Below are 24,122 nucleotides of genomic sequence, written 5' to 3' on the forward strand. Positions count from 1 at the left end.
TAAACTCATGTATGTGTCATTTAAAACAAACTAACAGATTTAACTGCAGTGCTGGCGCCATCTAGTGGACACAAGACTCAAACACGGGGATAATATTTTATAACAAAATGTATTTTCTGTTTATAAACACAAATATCATGGGGTAAGAATGTACATAAATATGTGACGCAGTGCTGACGAGTGTTTCTGGTAGGCTTCCTGTTGCTCCACGGCGCCGGTGCTAGGCGAAGGCCCCGGCGACGGGCTCGGGGATGTTGGTGGCGTGCATGTCCCGCGTCATGTTGGACTTCTCTTTGAGTTTGGCCTGCAGCAGCATGTGCTCCACCACGCCGATCCTGACGTTCATCTGAGCCGTCTCCTGCTTCAGCTTCGTCAGGCTCTGCTTGATTTTCACCACCGGGGCTGAAGGCGTGAACCAGCCGAAGCAGAGGGTCATCAGAGGGTCAGCAGAGAGACACCGAGTCAGAACACTGCGCTCAGAATGTGAAGACAGAACACTCACCTCTGTCAGACATGCTGCTGCCTTTCTCCTCCATCTCCTGCTTCACCTTGTCCAGCTCTTCACTGATCTAACACAGAGGAGCCCACATGAAAACACAAACGTCACACCGGCGTCCATGTTTCTGGTTCATTCTCGCAGCTGAAATCAAAGCTGCTCATTTGTGTGCATAATAATGAGACGCAGTGACCTGTGGTGGCCACATGGTGGCGCCTGTTGATATGTAATCAGTCTGGTTGTTCTGTGAGGGTGAACCTTTGTTTGTCTGAAACTCCTTTCATGTTTAACCCTTACTGTGTTCTTCATGTTTTGGTTTCAGATTTACATTTGAATTTGAAATTGTGACTAAACTGAGTTTAAACCAGGCGATGCGTTCACTGACCTCAGCCAGGACTCTGGTTCTCTCCGTCACCTCTCGCCTGGCCTGCTGGTAGCGCTCCTTCTCCTGGTGGATGAATCAAAGTTATAGAAACAGTTAAGCACCATGAGCAGCGGGGGGTGTCGGGTGTGTCTGGGGGTGTGTCTGGGGGGGGTCTACCTCGCTGAGTTTGGCCTGAGCGCTGCGGTACTCCTGGATCAGGTGCTCCAGCTGGTTGTTGATGTACTTCTCTCTGCTGCCCACCTTCTCCAGGGTCTTTCCGATGTCCTCCTGCAGCTTGTCCAGGTAGCTCTGCAGACACAGAGAGGAAGACGCTGGACGTTATGAAGGACGTTTCCAGGAGAAACCGGCCTCACACATGACTGCAGCTTAAATCTAAACACAAACAAAACAACAACCCAAATCCTGTCCCGCTAAACAGGCAGTGAGACGTCAACCGTGCTGAGTGAGCGCGCTCAGTGTGTCCACTGTGGTCTGAAGCATGTTAGAACCTCTGCAGGCAGAGAGCAGAAACGCCGGAGCAGGTCAGTGAACGCACCTTAGCATCTTTTAGTGAAGACTTGATCCCGTCTCGGTACTGGTGCATCTGGTCCACATGGATCCTCCAGTCCTGTACAAACAGGTAACAAAAAAACATGACACCACAGAGAGACAGAGAGCATGCTGGGAAACGACTCGGGTGAGCCGCCATCAACCAATCAAACCCCGCCTTGATCCAGAGCAGTGACTGTGTGCGTGCGCACCTTGTTGTCGGTCCTGATGGTGACTTTGAGCTGTGGCAGGACTCTCTCCACCTCCAGGTTCCACTCTGCCGCATCAACAGTGGACTCCAGGATCTCGTCTGGTTTGGAGGATGATTCTGCTTCCTGTCACATGACAGGACATAAAAAGGCGTCAGAGCAAATGTCAGATTAAACAGAACTGTCTGTGTCTATGTTTCTCTCACAGTGTGTGTGTTTCGTAACTTCAGAGCCTCCAGGTCCACCACGTCCTCCTCCTCTTCATCAGCCTCCTCCTGAGTTCACACAGGACATATGATGTTAGTGAACACCAAGCTGACACTGAAGCTACATTTTTTAAAGATCTCAGTGGGGACACCTACAACCATCTCCTCCTCCACCTTGCTGAGTGTGAGCTCTGCATCGTCCTCTATCACCGACTCCACCTCCGTGTTCTCTGCCGGGTAGGTTGGCCTGAAAGAAAGACAGGAAGTAGGAACTCAAGCACATCAATCCTGCCCGTCATCAACATCCCACTGATCCAACAACAGAAATCCCTGTGAGACCTGAAACACCCAGCACCTGGTCTAACAGGGGGGCAGACAGAGAAACAGCAGAATACCTTCTGAAGGTGAAGCCTCTCCTCTTCAGAGCCTCCTCAGCCAGACGATCCAACACAAAGCAGACATGCTCACCAGAGCCGGACTTCAGTTTGGAGGGTGGGAAGTCCACCTTAACACCCTGAGAGACAGCAAGAGGCACGTCACTTCAGGTGTCACACTGACGATGAGGGTCAACTCCCAGGTTCAGGTCCAGAGAGCAACGGACGTTCAGTTAAATCAAGATACATGTTCTAAATTTAAAATGTCCGAATTTTACGTTCACCGATATTTGCATCAAAATAAATTTGACTGACTCACAAAAGCTCGGAGCTCTGCCAGGATGTTGGAGACGGTGGCGTTGGGCTCGTCGGACTCCTGAGGCTCTGTGAACGGCCTGCCCGCCGCCTTGATGAGCCACGCCGCGATGATGGTGAACATGAAGAACTGCGAGCCCGGGTTGGACGGCAGGAACGGACTGGAGACAAAATAATGTCTGAACGGGGGGGAAAGAAGGAAGGAGAATATTTCCTGTTAGTTTATCAGGCTACAGATGTCCTCTCCTTCAATGTGACCTCTCTCAGATTATTTGCCCTAAACTCCATTGTTTTCTGACACACACACACACACACACACACACACACACACACACACACAGGTCCAGGTAAGAAGGGATATTTGTGCATCATTGTGTGTTTGTTTACTTTTTGTGCATTATTAAAAACAATAAGTGCTGTGCTGTGTATTTTGTGTATTTATTTACATTTCCTGTTCCTTCAATCTCAACAACAGTGAAAGGAGGGCTGGAGTCAGGAAACGGTTCTGATCTGCATGTTTACATGATGACCCCCTGAACTTCCTCTGGGTTCGGCTCAGTCTGCTGCCCGGGTGACTCTACAGAACCTCGTCAGCTTTGTCCTCACCTGGACAAGTTCTTCATGTTGTGTTTGGCCAGAACTTCCTCCTCATAGTTCAAAAGCTTCAACTTCTCCAGCAGACTCTCCATCACCACGAACACCTGGTGGGCCGCCCCGGGCCCGCGGTCCTCCTCCTCTCCTCGTCTACCATCCTCCGCCATTCTGTGAGGTTTACCCGCAGCCAGCCAGATGACGAATAAAGCCCGAACCCCGCTCCAATCTCTGTCAGCACTTCCTGCTTACTGTGAGCACGGTTTGTTTATCTTCCTCTCCGTTGTCTGGCAACCGAGAGCTAACTGAGGATGGCTAGCAGAAGGCTAGTTAACGCTAGCTGCAACGACGTCATGTTTCAGTCGTTGTTTAAGAGTTGTCGTTTTTAATAAAACCACCTTATTCCCCGCAATCTACATGTTAGAAAATTAACCGTTTAAACTAATAACATCATTTAAATCAGCTAACACGACCGGCTGCGGCTGCTAGCTTAGCTTAGCCGTCAGTACAAACACCGGGGGATTTCCGGTGAGACCTTCAGAATAAAAGTCTTCCTGTTCCTCCGCAGATGATTTCCGTTTCAAATTAAAACTTAAAAAACAATGTTTTCATATTATAGTCATAGAAATATTTAGAAATTGTACACATAATTTATTTACATTTATTTTAAAATAAATACAGTTATATCTGTGTTTTGTATTTTATCTGAAGTCAGTGGCAGGATCTATGTTCATGGACGTTCTGTTGCTCGCCTCTTCACTGTGCATATTCATACCCTTTCACGTTTTGCCCAGAATGAACTCTGTTTCCCAGAATAAGATATAATTATGAATAAAGGTTCATGAACTCAGGCCCCAGTGTTACACATGCTCTTATGTCATAGTAACTGTTTTTCTTCTTCTCATACATTATACATTTTCAAACACAACCTTGCGACCTGCTCTGGTGATGCATGATACACAGCTCCTATCTGTGTGTGTGAATAATTCATCACCCACCCCTCCACCCCCGTGGAGCAGCAGCCAGAGCCAGAGAGGAGGGGTGTTTGTTTCATCTGCATGCTGCTCCCCGCCTGTCTGTGAGCACGCAGGTGGAGCTCCCTGGTGTCTGGGTGTGATTGACAGGCTTGCTGACTGCCTGCTGCATTGCTGATGATGCCTAGTGAGCCGCCGCCTGCTTCGGCTCACCACAGCTGAGAAATGCAATCACACAAACGTGGAATAAATACGTGTTGTGATGTTTCAGGTGGAAATTTGAGGCATCAGTTAGTGGCTGCAGCCAGACGGCGTGTCAGCCCGCGGCCTGGCCTGCTTTGGATGGAGAGGTAATTGGGAGGAGAGGCAGAGGTGGATCCACGGCTTAACCTGGAGCCAGGCGGTAATGAGCGGAGGCTGCCGGGAGGCCTCGCCTGAGGGCCAGCAGGAGTCTGATCAGCGGGCTCAGCATCATTCTGAGGAGCCCATTTATGCCTGTTTGCAGAGAGGTATCAGCTCTCTGAGTGTCATTATGTGACTTAAAGGGCTGAACCCAGCTGACACTCACTGTTCTGCAGCATTAAGTGACCGTGTGGGGGTTGATGCTGATGTCAGAGTGTACAGGAGGATTTATTTTAACCTCCTTCCCATCTCTCTTGAGATGCTAACATTGATGAGTTTGTGGATGTCAAATGTGTCAGTCCTCAGTAAGATGGTGGCAGTTTGGGACACTTAGACTGGTGTCTTTTGATCTCTCCTTCTGTATCTGTGATGCTAAGATTAGCATGCTAACAATGGCAATGCTGAGCAGATGTTTGGTGTTATTATTTATTATTCATTACTCAAAAGTCGGTTCACTCTGTGAGGTCTGTCTCAGTCAGTGGTTCGGGCTGATGGCTGGCAGAGGTCAGTGAAGGTCAAAGACTACAGAAGCATCATTTGTTGGCGCTGCTGGTGTGAGAGCACAGATGTGAGAGCAGCTTCATTAGTATTCCACTTCCTCCTCCGTTTCCCTCTACAGAAGGAGTCGCTCCTTTCAGACCGCAGATTTGTCAGTTTGGAAAGAAGAACGTTCTCTTTTTCACAGCGTGATGAATCATTATGTTCCCCGAAAACTGACTGACAGGCGAAGCTATTATGGTTCCCACACACTGAGCTCACAGGCTCCGCCGGCACAGACGCAGCCAGCAGCTCGAGGAAGGTGTTTCTGAGCAGAGCCACAAACTCTGAGGCAAAGACGACACAGACGGAATGTTTCCAACACAGCATTATTCTGCCTTAAAGCTACAGTGCAGAACTGTTGTCTCCCCCTCCTGGAAGGGAGAGGAATAACAAAAACACAGTTGACACCTGTGCATGACACCTGCAGGTGAGCTCTCCTCTGATTGGTCGCTGAATACTGAAACAGGCCTTGTGGGTCAGTTTCCGGCTGATGTGTTTCTTCTTCTTTCTTCACAGAAAGCAGCAGAAGTCACTTCCTGTGCTGCAACCTGAGCAGTTCTCCCTGCAGCTCTCTTCAAAATGTAAATCCTTCCGGTTTCGCAGATTTGATGAGTCAATCTCGGGGAAAGGTCTGTGCAGGTTATTGAAGTGTTTCTGCTCCTTCAAGTGAAGGAGAAGATGAAAACGTCTTAATGGAGCTCCTCTCTTCCTCCTCCGCTCTTCACCCGAGGCCGTTTCTCTTCAACAGATTGCTTGAAGAGCTCAATTGTGCTCAGCTAATGCATAACAAACAGACGAGCTGAATGCAATCACTGCAGAGCGCCGTCTCTATCTCTGTCTGCCGCGCGCTCGCTCATATAAATCTGAATTATGGATTTTGGCATCAGGAGCGGGCTCAGAGTCACAGATCCGCCCGGATGAGGGCAAATTAATTAACATCATTTTTCTCAGAGGCTTTGATGGGAACAGTTGCCGTGACAACCCGGTAACCGGTGCAGCACAGGTGCCTGCCGGGTTATGAGGTGCAGACGGCGGCGGAGGTGTCATCTTTCTAAGTTTGTCCAGGTTATAAAAAGCAGCGGCGCTGAAATTAGACGGAGCCGCTGACAACCTGCAGCGCAGTGACACACACCGAGCAGCAGGACACAGCCGGGTCCAGCAGGCGGGCTCACACTAACTCCGACTGGCTGCTTGTAGATGAACACGGTTTGAACAGACAGACCTGGATCATGTGACCAGCTGCACCTATCAGGCCCTCATGACGGTGTAAAATAAAGATGGCTGAACTTTTTGTGAGCAGACTTCAAGCTCGTGTGGAGCTGCTGGTGTCTAACTTATGAGAAGAAAGGTGCAGCATGGTGGGAGGAACAGGCTCACTTCACTTGACTGTACTTGAGTCACCCTCAGGTGGAGACTGGAGGAACTGCAGTTTCTGCATTTATCCCTAAAGGGGGCCCCTCTGACTGATATGTGTGAGAGTGACCGGCCCCCAGAGGCCACAAGGGGGACTGCAGATCTAGACTTTATTTGCTTTCAGTTTCCGTTAGCTAACACTGAGCAGGAGCTGTGGATGAACGTTTCCTTTCAGTAAACTGTGTGCAGCAGATAACTGGATCAGTCCTGAGCTTCCTTCATCAAAGCTGCTGCTTTGACTGGACTCTTTCAGGAAATAATGCAATAAATCCGCTCTGCTGCGACCTGCAGCCACGCAGGCCCCCGGTCAGACTGTAAATCCCCTCAGAGGGGGGGAGAGTGATGGGCGTTTCATTTGGAGAGCCGGCGCCGGCGGACGGCTGAATCTGCAGGACTGTGCTGACGCAGTGCAGAGCGATCATGTTCTGCTCGTCCAGTCAGTGATTTAATCAGAGCCGGAGACAGATGACAGCAGAGAAGAGAGATGATCTGAGCCTGTGAAACATGAAAGCACACATCTGTAGGAAGACCAGGATCACAGGCAGACCTGATCCAAATCTTAATCACAGATATGTGATGAAACCTGCCAGCAGGGGGCGCTGGTGAGCCCAGAAACTCATTTGTCTTCATCCAAACAAGGGTTCAAAATCCAAACATGTCAAGTTTCAGCTCAGACAGTTACTTTTACCAGTTTTTTCTTGTGAGCGTGAACTTGTTGGAGCTAAATGTTTGACCTCTGTTCACATATAACTGCTGTTGAGATGGACAGAGGGTGAATCATTCACAGACTGTAGCCCTCTCAGTGACGGAGCTCCACAGGGCTCTGTGTTCCTGCTCCGCACGTTTCCGGCTCGTCTCCATTAACGTGAGTTTCTCTGCAGATGATTCCTTTTTAATCCTGAGCTCTGACTCTGTGATGTCATAGACCAGTTTAGAGAATCTGTGTTCTGCTCGAGCCGACATCCATGACACAGATCAATGAGAAGCATGAGAACCATGAGAAGCATGAGAACCACGGGGACGTCTAAAGCACGACCACACGTCTCTTTTGGAGAAGGTCGTCAGAGGTCGTCTGTCTCGGTTGAGGTAAAAACCTCAAACACATGATTATTTATGCTGTTTTTTTCCTCTGCACTCTTCACAACATGCCGCCCTAACTACCAAACATAACAACAGGGTCCGGCGGCCTTTTTAGGCCCATTGTATTAAAGCTCTGTTTGAGGTTCTTGGCAGTAATCGCTCACTGACGTGTCCGGGTTCTGTTAATTGCTGATTGTCTTGAACAAAGATCTTGACCTGATTAGGAGCAGGTTTCATGATGAGAACAATGATTATAATAAGAGGGGGAAAACACAACACAGCTGTAGTATTTAGTTTGGGTTTATGGAGGTTTAATGAGAATGTATTTGTACAAAAACAAAGTGGATACAGAGTCTCACTGGAGCGTTTGTGACTGAAGTTATAAAACAAAACGAAACTGAACTGTGTTTAAAAAATGTAAGAAATGAACCCACTGTTCAAATCCAGCGATACAGACGCTTCACAGGAAGTGCAGTTTCACAATAAGAGACTAATGTGTGATGACAGCTCTACGTATGAAAGCTTTAAATCCTGTGATCCTGATGAAGGGCCGCGCTCAGCACTCCAGGAGAATAAACTCGCAGCGCTCGCTCACTTCAAAAGGAAAAAACTATGAATATCAAGCAGCAGAAATAAAACATTCATACTCCAAACGCAGCCGCGCTCTAAAAGCTTTGAAGCCACCAACACCAGGGCTCAGACCGCCCTAATCCACCACAGCCATTTTCAGACCAGCAATCACAGTCAGTCTAATGCCGCCGTCTGAGCTTCATGCAAAGTTTCATTCGTTTACTGCACTTTAAGCTGCTCGTTTGTCGAGGAACTGTGAAGACACTCAGGAGGTGGCATGGTGCAGCCATTCTGTGTTTAACCCTTTGTAAACATTGCAGAGCCTCAGTGACACACAGAGCTTCACCCGTCACATTCAGTCCCGACACTCCACCTGACGCAGCGTTCCTCCACCTGATGCAGCGTTCCTCCACCCGCTCACCGGTGCCTCCTCTCCTGCTGCTCTGTGCACAGAAACCAGCCTGACATTGATTCCACAGCTGTGCCTCAATCCAGGGGCAGCACCCTTCAAAGGTTGCGGCCTATGGAGGCGAGGCCTTCAGAGCTAGAAGGTACATGGTCCTTGGAAGCATGACTATCATAAGCCACGGGCATGGTCTATGTAGCCTGTCTATAAAGGCCCATCCTTTGTATACTGGCCTCAGCCCATGGAGGTATGACCTTTGTAGGCCAGAGACATGACCTTTGCAGACCTAAGGTGCAGCCCTTTGTATACCAGGGCATAGCCTTTATGGAATGGAGGTGGGACCCTTGGAGGCAGCCTTAAAAAAGAGGTGTGGGCTTTTAGAAAGTGAAGAGTGGGTGGGTGGGGCAGTGTATTTGGACACAGGTGGTGTAACCCTCCTACACCAGAGGCTTTAGACCACAGAGGCCCACAAAGGTCACACCAGTATTGTTCCAGGGCTGTAAACTCTTGAAAAAACTTGAACTACGTTACAACTTTAGGCTGCGGCCTTTGAAGGATGAAGCTCTGGACCTGACTGACGGCTCATCGCTTTACCTCTGGGAGACCAGCTGAGGCCAGGTTCACCTTCCCAGTGCTGGCAGCATGTGCAGCATCCAGATGAAAGAACAAACTTCAACATTCAGCATCCCTCTCAACCTCCTGCCTTTTTTCTTCTGACCATCGTGTGCAAATAAACGCCGACCTCATCTGCACTCGGACCCTGATTACGACTCTTTCTTACCGGTCTAGACTCACAAATCAGACACAACACAGCCTCTTTAATCTAAACTCCGTCTGACAGTTTTTGGATGAAGAACAACAGACGACACTGATGTCTTGAATCAGAACATCGTATAAATAGTCCATATTTTGATGATTTTTTTGGCATCAGTACCAAATTCTTCCATTTTAATACATTCAAACAAATAAAATGTCCATCATCGATGTCGACCAATCACAGACCTTCTCTCTAACTCTTACTTTAAACAGTTTTCCCCATTGTCCCGCCTCCTCCACATGTCCTATCTACTTCTTGTAATCTTCTTCTGATATCCGTGTAGCGCCGGCTTCCTCCACAGGCCCCTCCCTCTTGGTTTCCATGGCTACCTCAGTGTAAGCGACCCCCCCTGCTGGCTCCTCGCCCTTGGCATTGACCTCTTCCTCGGGCTCTGCGCCCTCCTGGCCCTCAGCAACGGCCCTCTCCTTCTTCAGCTTGATGCGGAAGGACTCTTTGGTCGGAGCTTTCTTGGCGATGTTCTCCTTCAGACGCCCGCCGGACTGCTTCAGCCGCTCGCCCGCCTGGTGCATCTTCTCCCTCCGCTCGGGCGGCATGACCTTCTCGCCCAGGTTGTGGAACTTGCTGCCCAGATTCTCTTTGGTCTTGCTCATGTTCTCCTTGGAGAAGGCGGCTTTCAGCGTCTCCGTGCTCTTCACCATTGATTTCTTGAGGCGAGCAGCTCGGGAGGGGTCGGCCTCCTCCACACTCAGGTACTCCTCATCGGAGGAGAGGTCGGCAGGCACGTCATAGGTGTCAGGCTCGATCTCCACCCCCTCCAGACCACTTCCTTTGGGAGTCTTGGTGACGGCCACGGATGGAACCTCGGTGTCACCCTAAGAAGAAGAGACAGAGAAAGTAAGACAGTGTCCTCATGGAAAATGTACTTAGTTCCGGTAGCTACTTCGCAGTACCCAGCCAGGCCTCTGGGGGGCAGCACATCAGGAGAGCTGCTGGTAACCATGTTAGCTGAGTCTCAGATTTCCACATGATGACCGTTCATTTTGTTTGTGTCTATTGTTGTAGCTCCTGAGTAACATCAGCCTTCTCTGCTGCTAAATTAAGCTTGATGCTAAGCTAGGCTTAACACATTCTAGCCCCATTTGTACACAGCATGAAAGTGAGAGCTGCCTCTTGTGGTCAGTGTGGATAAACATGATACCCCTCTCTGAGACACTCTGAGACACATCAGACCTCATCAGATCTATTTTTACATGGAAGGAGTAACTGAAGCTCATTCAGACAGGAAGCTGCCACAGCTGGACGTCCTGAGCCACACACCACCTGATAGGATGGACACTGGACACACTCCCACAGCACTGCTTACAGTATGTGTACTGACAGCCTGTAATGTATTCAGCCACGCTGCAGGTGCAGCTGTGTGACACATTTATACTTTCATGATCCAATGTTTACACAAAATAAATAAAAATAAATTAGCAAATATTAGCTTCCATATCAATAAGAGGCAGCAGACAGCGTGTCAGAGTGTTTGAAGCTGTGGCTCCAATAATCAGCCTGATGATGACGAGGTGACAGAATTGCATTGTGGGATACATTGAGGGCCCTGTATGGGGTCTAAATTTCTCACTACACATTCAGACAGCACTACAAAATGGCGGAGGATCTATAAAGGGCTCTATGTAGTGATCAGGAAAGATTTCAGACCCAACCCATGTGACCCAGAAACAGGAAGTGAGTGCTCTGTGAGTAAATCTTTGTTCCTTCAGTCTTTGTGTAAAAAATATAAACAAACAGGCAGGAGAGGCTCCTCCACCCAGGCCCGCTCCACCTGCTGCTCCCTACAGGTGACTTTGGACACGAAACCTAATGAATCCTCATTAAGCTCTGACCGCATGTGACGGCGGCACTCGTTAATCGGGAGCAGCCGTCAGAGCACATCCACACTCAGGAATGACACAATAATTACAGCAGCAGGGAACGTGGGTCAGAGTGTGTGTTAACAACCCTGCTGGTGATGGAGGACGGAGAGTTCAGACCCGCAGTCATTATCCTAACACACACACACAGAAACAAAGACACACACACACATGCAGTGAACGTGGTCTGCCAGGCACAGCCCAGGGGCTGTATGGACACAAACAAATGTCACACAATATGTCCACAAAGTGTCACAAAGAAACTCACAACATGCAACATGACCACAGAGACACAAAACATGGAGACACTCAGCACTCAACAATGACAAGCAGACACAACAACCACAGACACATGTAACTCAAAAATAAACACAGATAGTGCTGATAAAGACGTCTTTACTGATGGAGCTGATCATGTTTTGATGGTCGGAGAGTGAAGGTGTGTTTTTCTGTGTAAAGTACAGGCGACATTAAACACACACACACACACACACACACACACACACACACTGTGGTGCTGTGTTCGTCTGCAGGCTGGAACAGCACAGACTGAGATGACACCCTGTCCTCTGATGTCCAGCGCGGTGAATAACAGCTGTAAACCGGCAGTCATTTGTCTTTTTCTTATTAGCGGCCGGCGCCATCATTCAGCCGCCGCTGGGGGCCGTCTCTAACAGAACGAGCGCAGCTGAAGAAGCTCTATATTAGGAGACGAGCGGAGGCCTCAGAATAACCGACAGCACATCCGTCATGAGGAAACTCAACACTCAGCCGGAAAAAACCTGGACCGCAGTCAGAACACAGCAGTGTCTTCACCTGTCATTAGCTTAGCTTAGCTCAGCACACAGGCTGGAGCACATATTAAACTCACATGTGCACATTTATTGACATGATGTCCCACCTGGAGGCTCTGAGGCACCCTTTAGTAACTAGGAACTGAATCCCTGATGGTGTCAGATCTGTCCTGGCCTCAGACGGGTCAGTAACCGGAGCTGTGCGTGCTGCTAACAGCTGCTGTGGATCTGTGACAGAGGGACCTATTCTGGGCTCGCAGCATTCTGCCATAAACTGCTGTCAGCCAGAATCAGGCTCTGATGTGGCAGCTCATCCCAGAGAGGTCAAAACAGACAGAGAGGGACGGAGACAGGGTGTCAATCAACCTGCCGGGACGTTACCTGGACTGTAACACAGGACATAAAGACACTGAGAGACCAGGTCTACAGCTGCATGAGCTGATGTCTGTGGCCAAAAACTGCAGTTCCTCTAATGGCCACATGTGGGTGCCTCCAAAAGTGACTCATGGTGTCCCCATAGACCTCCTCTCTGTCCAACTGCAGCAATCCAAACGTCAATGGGAAAGTCCCATCAGCCGTCCTCAAAGACAGAAGACAGGACTTCAGACCTGGACTACAAACCTCACTGCTGCCCTCTGTGAGCTGATCACAAACATGCTACACAAACACAGTGTGGCTAAGCTACAGCTAGCTCCAGGTCCTGTCCTAGCTTGGTCCTGATGATGCTGACACTCCTCTTCCACCTCCAGCTCGTCTACAGCTTCGTTCGGTGGGCTGTCTTTGGCTCCTTTAGGACAGTCTATGTGTGGTGAAGCTAATAATTTCTCCACATGAGTAACGTCATGTGAGAGCCCTGCTTCCAGGTACATCTATATCTATCTAATAATCCAGCTGTCCGGGAGGCCCTCAGAGCGCTCCTGGTGCGACTTAAGGTCACACCGAGGACAGAACACCATCATCAGAATATCTGACACACTGAAACCCTCTAGTGGTCATATTACACAGCGTCCAATTGTTTACGTGCAATTAACTGCACCCCCTGGTGGCCACAGTAAATCTGACACAAAGTCAGAGAGGGGTGAGGTCGGGTGTGTCTCTGCTTTAATCCAGCACAGGTGATCAGTAATGATCTGTTTAAAGATCAGTGCAGCTGAACGCCCTCCAGCCGACGCTCCGCTCTGAACTTCATGACTCCACGACGCTGCTCTGCAGTCGTTCAGCCTGCAGCGATGAGCGCAGCGTCTTTGATCACCGTTAAAGTCCTTCAGTTCAGAGCGGCGTCTCTGTGAGTCTGTCCATCATCTGACCGACTGCTGCGCTCCAATTTACTGTGATTATAAAGGCCGTCCATCTCTGAGTCGCAGCGTGTCCTCACAGGACACACGGTGTGTCCACAGACCCGTCCATGAAGATGTTTCCACCTCGCTCTGACCTGATTCATCACTCTGGATGGCACTCTGGAGGAAGCTTTTCTGTGAAGCAGCAGTGTCTCCTCTCACCGCTGAGTTTCAGCTGAGATCTCGCTGCTCGCTGCCGACTGTGTTCTAATTTCTGGTTAATTATCCTGCTGGAAGCTGGATGTGTGCCCACAGATACTTGATGGTTGAAGAGTTGGACCTCTGAAATAAATGTTTCTCTCAGACTTTGCTCAAAGTTCTGAGGTGTTTTCTTTTTTTAAGATTTTCTCCTCTTCTCAAACCTCTGAAGAAAAGTCCAAAGCCATTTTTATTTACAGTAGCTCTGATTCTCTGCTCTATAATCAGTTTGCATGGCAGCATTTTGTCAATGATCAATTTATGATTATGATTATTTGGTACTTAACAATCTGAGCTGCTGTCAAATCAGTTTAAACCACATACATGTTGCCAGGAGGAACCCTGAACACCACTGAAAGGCTGAGCGATGACACAAATCTGTGACACACACAAAGGCACACAACAGACACACACCTGTGCTGCATGTGTTAGACTTGTCTTGACTTCACTCCAACCAGACTCAGTAAAAACTCAAAGTCCTGTCCTCCTCAGCACCCAGCAGGACGCCATGATGGACTCACATGTGAGCAGCAGTCACATGACCAACACTCAGAGAGCGTCTGTCTGACCTGAGCTGGTTTCTGTCTGAATAACGGTCGAACACGCTGACTGGTCATGTGACAGACACACAGGAACGTGGATGCTCTCCTTACCTGGTAGATGACCACTCTGAACTTGTTGCGTGTCAGCAGCTCGTCCTGGGTGGTTTCCACCTTCTTGACTCGGGCGTTCTGCTTCTCCACCCGCGCCCGCACCTCCTTGACGTTGGCGCTGACCTTGCGGGCTTTCTGCAGGAGCTTCTCCACCGTGCCGCTGGTGTCGCTGTGGTCCTTGGCCAGCTTTAGGACATCACCCTGGATGGTCTTGATGTTGTTCTCCAGCTCCAGCTGACGCTCCTCCATCCGCTGCTGGCTGGACTGGACGTTGTCGATGATGCTGGCCACGCGCTCCAGCAGGGACAGGATGGTCAGGGCGCTGATGGGGTTCCCCGCCTCATCCTCCACCCCGATGATCTCCAGCTTCTCCTGGACGCCTGCTGTGCGATGCTTATGCTGATCCATTGCAGTGTTTGGACGGGATTCTTCTGGATGTAGATGAGTGGTTCGGTCTTGGGGAAGGGGACCAGCAGGGAGACCAGAGAGTGGCAACCGCTGTGACCCAAACTCAGGTCTGGGGACAGGAGAGCGGAGAAACCCCACCTCCTGCTTTTAAAAAAGGCTCCAGGATCCAAAGGGGACCTGAATTCAGCCCCTCTGGGATGAAGGCCAGGCGATAAACTCACACAAGCCCCCCTGCAGCCAAAAATAAAACCTGTGTAAGGCGACACTCTGACATTTGGGCACGATGTACAGCAGGACCATGGAAACCCCATACAAGTCCTGCTCTGCTGTGCTGGACCCACTGATTCATAGTTTTCTGTTATTTGCATGTGTTCATGCTAGCAGCTGTGAAGCATGTACATCAGCGACAGCTCCACGCCAACAGATGCATCATGTGTGATTACACAGCGCCGGAATGTTCAGTGGATCACAGGCTGCAGCCAGTCCAAACAGAACAGAACATCTGAAGCTCTTTATAGAGATGACTGACAGTTCCTGAGAGGGAGGGGGAGGGGGAGGGATGTTAGAGCTACACTATTTTAACACACTGCTGAACACACACTGCACACAGGGAGTTTCACCAAAGCCCCCACAGAATGCAGCAGGATGTGGTCCCAGGTCTGGACCTCAACTTAACGTAACAGCTCTTATGCTACAGAGGTCTGTCACTGTGGATGTGGATGAGGGGTGTTCAGAGGAGGGAGTGCTTCTATCACGGCGTGGGAGGGTTCACTCTGGTCTGATGTGAGGATACAGACGTCTACACTGAAGGTTAACCAGGCTGACGCAGCTGGAACATGAACATCACAAAACTAGAACATAATGTCAACCTTTAGGCGCAGATCCAGCCAACATGGCCGCCGTTACCACTATTCTCAAAGCTGTTCTGCTCTGAAGGGGGCGTGGCCTCTTTGACTGCCTGCTGAATGTGTGTGATTGAAGTCAGCAGCTGCTCCTGTCTCTGAACCCCTCCACCCACCTCCACCACCACCCACCGCTCTGTAACCCTATATTTACAGGCTGGCATGCCCGAGGCTCCGCCCCCTGCACACACAGTGTGGTGGGGTTACGTTCCTCCTGCTCTGCTTCTGCAGACGAGCTGTCTTTAATCAATGTGTTCCTCCTCAAACTCCCACACAGCTCCTGATGGGGGCAGCACAGAGCACCAACAGTTCAGAAACTACACAACACAACATGCAGGAAGATGAAGCCAGCTGATCCTGCAGGAGGAGAACATAATGCATCTCTGTGTCTGGGAGTGGAATAAAGTGTGAGCAGCGTCAGAACAAACGACACATATCACAGAAACCTCTCAGGACGCAGACAAAAGAACGACACCTCAGAACTCGGCGTACATTAAAAAAACATTTTCCTTTTATTTTGTCAGAGACCAAAAACAGCCTCAGGGACTACATGCAGAATATTAACATGTCAAACACATTCTAGTCACATTTAGAGAAGTCACGGCAGCCATGGCTGACAACAAGTAGAAACACGTCGCTCAGTGGAGGGGGCGGGGCTACAACCTGGAAACGTAGACTAAGGTACAGAAAAACAGGAAATTATAAACAGAGAGAAGACAGAGCGACCGCTGAAGGCTGGACCTCAGCACAGCCTCAGAGCCGACCTCAGAGCTGACCTCTGACCTCAGCACAGCCTCAGAGCTGACCTCAGAGCTGACCTCTGACCCCAGCACAGGCACCGGCCTTCAGGACAACACCAACATATCCTACCACCGTGTGTTAGCTAGGGGGCTAACAGTGTTTATCTTTATTCAGTATATTTAGAACACATTAGCTCAGCTCACCTTCTGAGGCTAGGATGGATACATGTGTTAGCCTGCTGGTGGCGCACTTGGGTCAAATCTGGAGCATCGTTCATGATTAGTTCCTGATTCATGCAATGAATATCAAGCTACGAGCTACATGCAAACATTAGCCAGGCTAGGCGCTTGATGGTTTTTGGTCCAGATCACCCCCCCCCACCTTGAGTGTTCAGAGGGCGTGGCCTAATCCAGCATTTGTCACAACCAATTATTTGTCCAAGTGGTGCCTGTTGTTAGCCTGAGCTAGCAGGCTAAACTCCTTTGGAGGATTGTAGCTAGCTTAGCTTGTTTGGCCCCTCCCACTGTTTGAGTGTCCCCTCTAGCTAGCGTTCACACTAACGTACCTGTGCACGTCGTCATTCATGCCACATTCATGCCGAAATCCAACATGGCTCCTTCAGCTTAATATACAAACGACGACCTGCACGCTGCTTTTGTTTCGGATGCATAGACACACAGAACACTCCACACAGTTCGGACTTTGGATAAATGCCTCGTAAACATCCCTCAGTGGCGGCCACGTTTGAAACATCCAGACTCTCCTTCTCAGCAAGCTGAACCACAGTCCACTGAAACTGGATCAGCTGCATCTTTACAGCTTTTAGTTATTAAAGTTGTGTCAGCACAGAGAATGCATATGGCTCTGTCTACATCAGGATGTCATTATTTAACCTTAACGGCCAATTCAGGGTTCCTGTCTGCGGAGATCCGTCCATCCGCTGTCCTAACCCAGTGTTCTGTTCTACAGGCTTTGGGGGTGGGGGGTGGGGGGGGTGTCCCAGCTGTCAATGGGTGAGAGGCGGGGACACTCTGGATGGGTCAACAGTGAACCTAAAACACACGTCTTTGGTTTGTGGGAGGAGGCTGGAGAAAACCTACACAGGCTAATTTTTAACCTGCTAACACCGAAGCAGCGTGCCGACCCTGCGCAGGAATACAGACACCGAATCCGTACTTAGCAGCCAACATGTTTTCATTCTGACACCGGCCACCATACCAAAACCAGGAAGTAAGACAACTGAAACAGAAGAACAACCTACCAAAAAAACGTCTAAACATGACAGAAAGGTCCACTCTCAGTCCGTCTTTGATTTTCAGAGTGGTGTGATGAGACTTTCTGGTTTGCACGTATCAAAACAAAAATCTGCTGGCCGCTAAGTACACGGAGAAGCATCAGGCGGTTTATACACACACATCAGGACGGATCAGACTGACCTCCTGACGTTGGGTGGACGTTGGATGTTGCATGTGGACGTCCACACAGTGACATTACTGTGGATCCTTGCTGCCTCTCACACACAGAAGCATCAAGGTATCCAACCATTAACACACACAATGTGTGCGACACTGTTGTGATGTTCATACAGGAGGAACTGTGACCAGCAGTTTGATTGTTGTTGGTTTTTCTGAGGGATCCTTTGTGCTTGGAATGTCTCATCGAGTTCAAATTCAAAAAGAAAAAATTATTCTCTAACATTCATTCACGTACATGAAAACCGTCATCAGGAGCTGAGCCGCGGTCTCTCTACAATCATCCTGCCTCGGAGCACCGGCGGCTGAAATGCCATCGATGGCGTCTACAAACGTCTGTTTTCCAAACATTACACATTCCTTTAAAAAACACTGAATAACACCGTCCCCCTCAAGTATTCCCACCGCCACTGGACGAAGATGGAGGAGGAGGAGGAGGCCGACTCCTTTAGAAAGGTTCAAACTACACCACAGTACACAGTTTGCACAAGTCATGCGAATATACAGGAACTAGAGTTTAAACAGAATCCAACCCTTTAGTAAAAACCACTAAAAAAGAAAAGTTATTGTTTGTTGTGTAATAATAATAAATTATTAGCTGGTTTGGACACAGTGAAGTCTTTACATGGAATTTATACCAAAGACAGGCTGGCCCCTCCCACCTGCTGCAAAAAGGACGGAGACATGAGCGGCCTGTGACGACAGTGAAACAGAGGAGGACGAAGAAAGAGCAGAGTCCGCCAAGACCACGTTCCAGGGCAGACAGGGCGGAGCTGCGAGGTGACCGTCAGCTTCAAAGAACAAAACAAATCACGACTCATCGCAAAAACTCCATCCAGAACCAAAAAGGCGGGAAAATAAGGCCCCTTAAATAAATACTCCTTCTTCTTTTAATGGAGGGAACAATGACAGCTACCGTTAAAAATGCTTTTCCCACACCGTAAGAAAAAACTTATCAAAAACCGCCAGCCCCACACATGGCTATACCATCCTGGAGTTAGTGTCCGAGGAGAAGTGTCCTAGGTTCTGTTTTTGCCGGCGTCCTCTGTTGTTTTTTGGACATTTCCTGCAGAGACACAGACATGGGGACACATCCAGGACCATGACTGACTGGATTCGAATCATCTGGGACTGGCAGCCTAGAACATGTTGTTGTCTTACCTTGTGATGCACATCACCACGGCAACAATGATGGCGATCTGCACGGCGCCAATGATGGCGGCAATGAGGACGTAGTGGAGTTTCTGCCCGCTGGGAACCACGTAGAGGATGTTGAAGTCCTGAGGCTCGTCGCACTGAGGACCTTTGTAGCCTGCGTCACACCTGAGTCACACACACACACACACGCTTCAGCTTAACGGCAGGTTGACAGTAAACATGGCTGAACATCATTCTGAGGAACTGTAGCATCAGCGACGACAAACCTGCAGGTGGCCATGTTGTATTTGATTTCACACTTTCCGTGAACGCAGAAGCCGGCGAAGCTGTCAGCGCAGGGGATCGGCATCCTCGGGTAGAAACCGTCTCCGTGGTCCACTCCTGTGGTCTCTGCAGTAACAGACACATGGAGGGTGAGAAACCAGCGGGGTCAGACTCCGCTGGCTCCTTCTCTACATCGAAGTTAAAATGACACAAAGGGCCGATGAAGCCGGAAGAAGACTCGGCACCCGGCCTAACCTCAGCCTAAAGAAGGTCCACCAGGACATGTACGTGTCCCAACAGAGGATGTGCTACAATCAGCTACACAAAGACAACTCACATCACCTTGTTTCTACTTAATATGTTAAAATGTTGAAGTTCTGCTCACTCTTGGTCCAGGAACCTTAAACCTTTAGAGACAGCATCCTTCAGGACAGGGTCTCTGAGGCTAGGCAAGACTCTCTCCTTGTCCTCTGTCTAGAAAAGGTCTGGTCTAACCTGCATGCAACGCTCCACAGGTCAGAGGACTATCCTGATTTCTGCAGCAGTTCATGCACATGGGTAAGACCTGGGTCCACTTCCAACCAGAGACCAAAGAACAATCCAAACCTGCAAACTGCCCGACTCTCCAGATCAGGATTACAAGGACCAGCTAGACTGATCTGCTATGGGAGGAAATCAGGACTGTCCTACACCTGAAGGAGGAACCCTATGACCTCGTCACTGGAACCTCTCCTGAAGCTCTGCCATGTCCTGACGCAGCCTCACTCAGCTGCTCGCCGTCTTTCTCGGAGACAGAAATGCTGCTGTGTCCTTCACTGAGCGTCATGTTGACAATGCTGCAGTTTAATCCCATCCTTCTATTGTCCGTCTGAGCCTCAGACTGAAGGCCTGTCCCCTCTGAGACGTTTCAGCCAGATGATGAAACCCTTCACATTCTGTCTCATCTCTGATGTGGGACGCTGCTAAACGTCCTCGTGCTGCTAATCTGCATGTGTACTGTAGAGAACACACCAGGATCAGGCTTTGAAACACACTGCGGTCGCTTCTCTGTGCCGGTCTCTCAGCAGCGAGGCTTTAGCTCTGTTTGCCCCTGTGAGCACATTATTGTGTATTAAGGAGGCTTTCATGAGGTCTTATCCTGCAGTTATGGCTCCTCTGCAGGTTCAGACGCAGGTTATCGGGCTGCTCAGAGGCCACTGCCAGGTTTAAAGGCAGGACGGAGGATTTACAGAGCGGGTATATAATCTGAACTGAAGTGAGCTCTGGACGTCCAGCTCCGGCCCAGACTGAGGAGCTAATGGAGGATGTGATGCTCGTCCTCTGCTGTGATCTTCAGGTAGATCATTTAATACAGGAGGCCGAGGCATCTCTACATCATGGAGCCCGGGACAGCCCGTCAGCTGTGAGGTCTGACGGGCTGGACTGGTCTGATTCAGGGGATTATACTGTTACAAACCAGCTGATGTCTGAGGATGTCAGGACTTGAACAGTGAATCCTGGTGATGATCCAGATTGTTAATGAGAGTTATTACTGTGATGGAGAAGACGTGAACTCACCCAAACCTTTGAACGGGCTGCTGTCGTCCTTCTTGCCCGGTTTGTCTTTATCAGCTGTGGAGGAGACAGAGGGACGGAGTCAGCTACGTCACATGATCGCACCAACACGGAGGAAAAACATGCAGCACATTTCAGCGTTTCACATCCAGGCGTCGCTTTCTGATCAGTTTGATTTCCTCGCCTGACTTCCTGTCTGCTGACTCGTATCACAGCGTTTACTTCAGGACAGACTGGAGGAAGAGATACCACAGGATGTTTACTCGCCGTCTGAGGCTCACTCTGTTTGTCAAGGCGAGGCGGTGAAGGGTCAATCTGAGCCTGACGGTCTGTGTGTGTGAGAGTGTGTGTGTGTGTGTTGGGGTTATTTTTCTGTCGCCAGGCTTCATGTCTTCACACCGTCTGCAGGAGGAGCTGCGAGGAATATTAAACAGCACACACACACACCTGTGCTGCTATATTTGTGAGGACCCGTGCTTTAATCTCCGTTAATAAATAAGGAGGAACACATTCAGACAAATCAGGTCAAAACGGGGTGTGGAGTGCAGCCAGCCGGAGGACAGGCGCTCAGGCACACACACACACACACACACACAGACACACACAGACACACACACACAGTTTCATGACATGAAACACATTTTAGGAGGCAAATCTGTCTCTGCTGTCTCCCTGATGATGACTCCAGCCCTCATCACCACACATGACGTGCACTATCTAGACGACCATAGGAGGGCAGCAGATACGTGCACAGTGGCCTGCACACACGACCTCTGATCCCAGTCTGCTGCTGAAATAATGACTCATGATCAGTACTGACCATGATTTCTGATTTCTTTTTCATATTACGTCTTGATGAATATCTTGAATGTTTTTGCTGGAGCCTGTGTCTTTAATAGTCTGAGTTTCTGGGTCTGGGTGTTGGCCTGACGCCCTGAGGAGACAGCAGATCAGCGGAGAGGGCAGGTGCTCCTCACCTCAGGGTGTTAGACACCCACACACCCCCCAACAAACACACACAAACCCCTCGCCTCCCCCCCAGCCAATCAGACACTTGGTCACCAGCCACCTTAAAGCCGTAACCGCTGACAAGAAATCCATAAATCCTGCCGGGTTACGGCCTCCTGCCAAAACCCACTGAGAGCGTGCGTCTCCGGCAGGACGGCGCATTGTGATTCAAGGTGAGTCCATCAGCATTAATCAGACGTGAGGAGGCCGGAGGAGCTCTGTGTGTTGGCACAGACTCTGAAAAAACCTCAGACAGCAAACTGTGCCTGCAAATGAGGTTTGTATCTAACGCTCACACCTCTCGCCTCGCTCAGAGGAGGATCAGAGGAGCTGCCACTCGTCCTCATTAAAGTCTGTTCTGCATGTTTAAGAATGAAACATTCAAACTGTAAGAGCAGAGCCGCCGTAACACCAGCCCGCCCAGGGACTGTTTTTTTTTCCTATCCTTCGGAGGCTGCAGCTGTCAGCATCTTCGTGTCTGGTTACCATGGTTACACGGATCGTGATACAGGTTTTAACAGACGGCATCACAACATTAAACACACATTTTTATAAGGCAAAGTTTGCCGCCTTCTGAGCTCACATCGTGAAGATGTTTGACATCTGACCACAGGAGGGCGCCACATACACAAACATCAGCTCCATCACTCACCTGGAAGCTGCCATCTTTTTCCGGAAATTTACATACACGTACAAAGCGTGTTTTTCTTAGCTCTCATTTACATCTTTAAAATGTTTGTCGAATTTTTTTTAATTTGTTAACAGCTACAAAAAACCTAAAATATAAGTTATATATTTTTAAAAAAATTTTTGCCAAAAAAAAATCAAATTGTTTGTTTTGTTGTTTGTTTTTCTTGTAAATTCACAAATGTAATTTCAGAATTTGTTTCTACTGTGTAGATTTGTTAGAACAGACCCAGGCAGATAGAAAAATAAAATAAAATTTGACAGGACAGCTCTGGTCCACACATGGACAGAGGACAGAGCAGAGCTGGACCCAGACTCCATGATCCCCAAAAGAAACAGGAAGAGACAGACTGAGAGCCACAGACACAGAGTCTGTCACTGAGAGCCACAGACACAGAGTCTGTCACTGAGAGGACACAGACACAGAGTCTGTCACTGAGAGGACACAGACACAGAGTCTGTCACTGAGAGCCACAGACACAGAGTCTGTCACTGAGAGGACACAGACACAGAGTCTGTCACTGAGAGGACACAGACACAGAGTCTGTCACTGAGAGGACACAGACACAGAGTCTGTCACTGAGAGGACACAGACACAGAGTCTGTCACTGAGAGGACACAGACACAGAGTCTGTCACTGAGAGGACACAGACACAGAGTCTGTTACTGAGAGGACACAGAGTCTGTTACTGAGAGGACACAGACACAGAATCTGTCACTGAGACGACACAGACACAGAGTCTGTTACTGAGAGGACACAGACACAGAGTCTGTCACTGAGAGCCACAGACACAGAGTCTGTCACTGAGAGGACACAGACACAGAGTCTGTCACTGAGAGGACACAGACACAGAGTCTGTCACTGAGAGGACACAGACACAGAGTCTGTTACTGAGAGGACACAGAGTCTGTTACTGAGAGGACACAGAGTCTGTTACTGAGAGGACACAGACACAGAGTCTGTCACTGAGAGGACACAGACACAGAGTCTGTCACTGAGAGGACACAGACACAGAGTCTGTTACTGAGAGGACACAGACACAGAGTCTGTCACTGAGAGGACACAGACAGCTTACGTCTCACTTTAAAGCCTCTAACCAGCTGTTTGAAGCAGAAAAACTCTGTTCTTTAAATGTGCAAAGCAGCAGTGTGTGTGTGTGTGTGTGTCTGTGTGTGTGTCTGTGTGTGTGTGTGTGTCTGTGTGTGTGTGTGTGTGTGTGTGTGTGTGTGTGTCTGTGTGTGTGTCGGATGACATCATGATGTTAACGAGGTGTGTATTCAGTCTTGTGCGCGCTCCGGTTGTGTCCTAATTGAAAACACTGATGGTGATTAGATGCATTAATTTGTCTGACACGGTTTCAGTAACGAGGCTGATTTATGACGCGGCTGCAGTCAGCACACGACCGGCCTTCACACACAGCAGCGGGATGATGGGAAATAACGTCCTGCGAGGTGGACGAGGGAGCTGGAGGGACGAAACGCCGGGAAAGACAAAGAAATATAAAAGAGACGAAGGACAAAACTGATAAAACGAGTCAGACACAAAGGTTCAGGACATGACAGCAGAAAGAAACACACAAAGAAGTTCATTAAAGAAGAAGTGAAACAAAAACTGACGACACTGAAATAAAACACCCGTCCAGAGCTCTCAGTCTGCAAAGAGCTTTTCATTTCAGGGTGCTTCACTGCTGAGGACGAGCCACACTCTGTTACTCTCTGATGGGATTTTCCAATTTGGATTCAATCAGACGGCGATGGAGGCG

At 49.2% G+C, this 24,122-nt stretch overlaps 3 protein-coding genes across 3 annotated transcripts in view; all 3 read right to left on the reverse strand.

The window, feature by feature from the left end:
- Positions 1 to 90: 90 nt before the first annotated feature.
- Positions 91 to 3,634, reverse strand: ift57 (intraflagellar transport 57 homolog (Chlamydomonas)). The gene is made up of 11 exons (XM_028427392.1): positions 3,120 to 3,634; positions 2,518 to 2,692; positions 2,220 to 2,338; positions 1,981 to 2,071; positions 1,825 to 1,893; positions 1,622 to 1,744; positions 1,417 to 1,488; positions 1,038 to 1,169; positions 882 to 944; positions 503 to 569; positions 91 to 402 (listed from the first exon to the last, which is right to left on the reverse strand). Exons 1-11 carry the CDS (start codon positions 3,272 to 3,274, stop codon positions 221 to 223), a joined length of 1,248 nt encoding a protein of 415 aa, XP_028283193.1. The 5' UTR covers positions 3,275 to 3,634; the 3' UTR covers positions 91 to 220.
- Positions 3,635 to 7,802: 4,168 nt separating this feature from the next.
- cavin4a (caveolae associated protein 4a) lies at positions 7,803 to 14,775 on the reverse strand. The gene is made up of 2 exons (XM_028427405.1): positions 14,166 to 14,775; positions 7,803 to 10,139 (listed from the first exon to the last, which is right to left on the reverse strand). Exons 1-2 carry the CDS (start codon positions 14,571 to 14,573, stop codon positions 9,555 to 9,557), a joined length of 993 nt encoding a protein of 330 aa, XP_028283206.1. The 5' UTR covers positions 14,574 to 14,775; the 3' UTR covers positions 7,803 to 9,554.
- A 2,689-nt stretch (positions 14,776 to 17,464) lies between these two features.
- The window catches only part of tmeff1a (transmembrane protein with EGF-like and two follistatin-like domains 1a), a 34,455-nt gene continuing 27,797 nt past the window's right edge, over positions 17,465 to 24,122 (reverse strand). The window contains exons 7-10 of the mRNA XM_028427594.1: positions 20,668 to 20,721; positions 19,113 to 19,236; positions 18,850 to 19,011; positions 17,465 to 18,754 (exon numbers count right to left, since the gene is read on the reverse strand). Of these exons, the coding sequence (XP_028283395.1) occupies positions 18,670 to 18,754; positions 18,850 to 19,011; positions 19,113 to 19,236; positions 20,668 to 20,721 (425 nt within the window). The 3' untranslated portion in view covers positions 17,465 to 18,669. The remainder of the gene's footprint in view (positions 18,755 to 18,849; positions 19,012 to 19,112; positions 19,237 to 20,667; positions 20,722 to 24,122) is intronic.

The sequence above is a fragment of the Parambassis ranga genome, chromosome 17 (genome assembly GCF_900634625.1).
Source record: "Parambassis ranga chromosome 17, fParRan2.1, whole genome shotgun sequence".
Classification (NCBI taxonomy): Eukaryota; Metazoa; Chordata; class Actinopteri; family Ambassidae; genus Parambassis; species Parambassis ranga.